A 4,087-nucleotide genomic window follows, 5' to 3' on the forward strand; every position below is an offset into this window, starting at 1 on the left:
AAGGGAAGGGAAGTGACGTGCGGTGAGAACCGGATCAACAGAAGCCAGGTTTGACATGCCGGCCCAGATGCCGTCAGAAAAAGTGTTTGCGTGGATCGTGTCAGAGGAAGAGAACAAGTTCTTTGCTCGAATGATTTTTTATGCCTGGTGAAAATTGTGATGCCCTTGGGTTTTGGGTGGTGGTTTCTCGTCGGACGGAAGAGGAGTCGGAGTTTGGTGGATGAAATTGTGTGTGTCATGTCGGCCGCCTCGTGTCTTGTATGGAGAGTCCGCTGTGGTTGGTGTGGACACGCTAAATTCAGTCGTAGTGCAAGTGCAAGTGCACGAGGGTTGGTGACCCGGCGTGCGTTGCTAATCCATCCGGCCCGTCGTTTTCTTTCATTTACTCACACCAGTAAACGTGCACGTGTAGATCCACGTCTAGACTAATATTGTAAATATACATAAGAATTAACATGCAATAAAAGATATTTTGATTTAGAGACTTTTTTCAATTTTTCTAGAGAACATCATTTTCGGGGTCAAATTAATATTGCCAAAAGGGGGGCTGAAAATGTAAGTCATTTTCAAATCTATGAGGAAAAAAGTGTGAAATTGTCATGGATTGATAAGTATATTAGTATTGATCTTACAAACGAAAACTTAAATATTTGTGCATACTTTAATTTTTTAGTCAGAATTGCACCAAAATGGGGCTGAAACTAAAAAATTGAGGGTAATTCATTTTGACAAAAATGTATGAAACTTATATAGAATGATAATAATATTAATTTTTAATTTACAGAATTTTTTCAAATTGTTATGAACAATTCCTTTTTTATCAAAATTTGACACAAAATGGGCTAAAAATTAAACTATATATATATATATATATATATATATATATATATATATATATATATATATATATATATATATATATATATATATATATAGGCATTGTTTGGTTGTTGTTTTATACTCTTTGGGTGTATAAAAAGCGGCGCGAAAGCCGTAAAATCGAGGTAGAGCTAGACTTCAAATTAAGTCTAAAATGCGACCAGACCGTCAAAACTCGAAGGTGTGGTTTTACAATAATGCTAGACCAAAGGTTTACTTAACCTTTCAAACTAATTCTTCTTCCCACTCTGATTTTCAGTGAATGTGGGGTCCCTCATCTTTCAATTACCAACCACAATCCTACATATCAGTTTGGACGTAAAAATCTTTAAGTAAACCTTTGTAGACGTAGCATTAATCGTGGTTTTATGGTGCAGCTATCCTCCCTGGCTTGGAGGGAATAGCCACGTCACCGGGAAGCCTTTTAACGGGCACACCGGCGTGTCCAGGAACAAGTGCGACCGCCGCGTCCTCATGTCGTAGACGCTGCAGTAGAAGGGCTCCTGTTTCTGGTAGTATCTATGATTGTATCTTCCAGCACTGGCGTCCTCCGTGAAGAAGATACGGCACCCGGTGTCCTGCTCGGCGGCGCCGGTAACATGAACCGCTCGGGAGCACCATGGCCCGACGAACAGCACCCGGTCGTCGCCGACGCTCGTCAGCCAAACCCACCGCGGCCGCGCCAAGTCCGCCTCGAACACCTTGAACCGGGTTCCCATCTCCAGCTCCAGCGCATTGCATAGTACAACCACCGGCCCTGTCGCCGTCTGCTTCGCCTTGTTCATAGGACGATCCTCCCTGCAGACCAGCAGCAACGTCCCGCTGGATTCTAGCAGGTATCGCGGCGAGTCTTCGACGGCCCAACGGGGGTTATGCAAGATGTGGTCGACCCGTGACACGGTGGGATCGCCGGTGCCGATGGACACGGATAAGAGCCCGTCCCAGCTGTCGAGGGCGTAGAGCTTTCCCCCGCACCAGACAATGTCTTGGAGGTGGCGAAGCTCGTCGGGTGTGCAGATCGACCACCACGAGGACGCCCCTGGCCGGCACAAGGCGAGCTTGCTATACGTCGTCGATGCCTCGTTATCGACCACGATCGCGGCGATGAGGTCGTGGGAGCACACGACGAGCTTCAGCATGTTGGGCTTCGGCTGGTCGTTGGCGACGAGGAGAGGCACGTTGGGGGCGTATGTGTCGGAGAGGCCGGGGAGCAGGATGGTGGTGGACATGGAGAAGGGGCTGACCAGCGTGTACGCGCCGTCGAAGCGCTCGAACACGAGCCACTCGCCGCAGGAGCTCTGCGCGTGCGGCAGCTGCCGGTGGCGGTCGAGGTGGAGCGGCAGCGGCCGGAAGGCGGAGCCCGGCAGGCTGTAGAACGTCCGGTCAGGCAAGGCGAGCCACGGGTAGTGCGAGGGCGGAGGGCTCTGCCGCGCGGAGGCTCGCCACTGTTTGCAGACGGCGGCGAAGCGGACCCGGTCGGCATGGCAGGAGAGGCGGCGGAGCACGACGCCCGCAAGCTCGATGGGGATGCTGGACCATCTGGGAACATCGGCACGCCGTGCTGGCGACGACATGATGGTGGGTGTTGTTGCTGACGGTGGACGTGGACGAGACAGCTCCGGCGTGCTGCAAGCCTGTATGTCCACCGGTCCCTGCGTGGGAGCAGTATATGTACAGGCGGCTGGCACGACACCAAGACGTTTTCCTTGCTGATTCGGAAGCGTCATCCTTCCCGAACTCGGACTAGCTCAAAAACTACCAACGGCTCCCAAGGTATCGGGACCTCCAACCGACCAGAGAGCAACAAGGTGACGCTATTTCGATATCCAGTATTGTTTGGGCATTTCAATACCTCTCCTCTTAGATGATTTTGTCAATATAAAATTTGAAGAGGATTTGGCCGAGAAATTACGTTCGTCCTAAAGTTTTGCATCTTAATTTTATTATTTGTGTTGAACGTGAGGAAGGCTAGAATTCGCTTCAGAGACGAAACTCGTCAATGTAGAAAAGTAACACCTAAGCAAAATATGTTAGAAGGGTGAGAGAGATTGGTGGAATAGTTATATATATTACAATGACCAATTTAAAGTACAATATAAGGTATGACAAATCCTAGTCTATATTATATTTCTTAATAATCAAGATACTCAACATCCCCCCGTAGTCACAATGGTAGCGACGCATACGGTGAGACTGGAGAACAATCCGAATGTAAGCCGACAGTCATCCTCCCACTGTCGTAACGGTCGATGCATCGCGGAAGTTATGGCCGGAGTGGAAACCGACGAGGTTGCTCAAACAAGGCGGTAGCCCTTTGTGCCGATGTCAAGGTAGCAGAGAGCGTAGGGGGGGGTGTAGCCGTGGTCGAGGTAGCCGAGAGCGTAGAATGGTGTAGCCGTGGTCGAGGTAGCCGTGCGAAGAACGTCGTGGTCGATGTCGAGTTGGGTTAGCCGGTGTCCAGGAAATCGCCGTAGAGCCGCACGTGCAAAGAGGCGCCGAGTTAGTCGTGAGCGCAGTGTTGTTGAAGTAGTGGTGCGCCGGGAAGAAGACATAGTTGAGAAGCGTCGCGTCAGGTTTGCCAAGCCGGGGGACGCATCATGGATGGAGGCACGCATCGGTGTTGCCAGCATCGCGCATGCGTAGACGGACGAAGTCGATGTTGACGATATGTCGCTCCACGCTTGCTAGGCCTGGGAACACAGGGGGACGAAGGCACGCGTCGGTGTTGCCAGCACCGGGCATGCGTAGACGGGGACCTGCACAAGTGTCAATGAGGCTAGTAGAGAAGGATTCAACGATAGTTGCGGCACAAATCGGTAGGGGCGATGTTACCCGCGATGGTCGGAGTAGACGAAGTGGTCGGGGAAGACGACGTCGAAGCTGGCGATGAGGTGGTGCTGGACGGAGATGAAGGGGGTGGACGTGTGACGCAGCTCCGATGAGCGAGCTGCAGCGACGCCGAAGGAAAGCGGCGGCCTGACAGCGGCTGGTTAGGAAGGCAACGACATTGCTCGAAGTAGGCGAGGAAGAAACCGACAGCGTAACGAAGACCGACGCGGACGATGGCGTTCTCGCACCGAAGGAGATGGGACGGCGCATACCAAAGAAAGTCGAGGCCCAGGAACGGCGGAGTGGACCGCGCACCGTGGCGCTATAGCCCAATGGGGTGACGAAGCGACAGCGCGCGGGTCGTGGCGACGATGGAAGA

General features: G+C 51.6%; 1 protein-coding gene across 1 annotated transcript; it reads right to left on the reverse strand.

Annotated features, from left to right (window-relative positions):
- Positions 1 to 1,006: 1,006 nt before the first annotated feature.
- Positions 1,007 to 2,517, reverse strand: LOC123420424. Its single transcript, XM_045107348.1, has one exon. It carries the CDS (start codon positions 2,451 to 2,453, stop codon positions 1,257 to 1,259), a length of 1,197 nt encoding a protein of 398 aa, XP_044963283.1. The 5' UTR covers positions 2,454 to 2,517; the 3' UTR covers positions 1,007 to 1,256.
- Positions 2,518 to 4,087: the final 1,570 nt, after the last annotated feature.

This window comes from Hordeum vulgare, chromosome 1H (assembly GCF_904849725.1).
Source record: "Hordeum vulgare subsp. vulgare chromosome 1H, MorexV3_pseudomolecules_assembly, whole genome shotgun sequence".
Lineage (NCBI taxonomy): Eukaryota > Viridiplantae > Streptophyta > Magnoliopsida > Poales > Poaceae > Hordeum > Hordeum vulgare.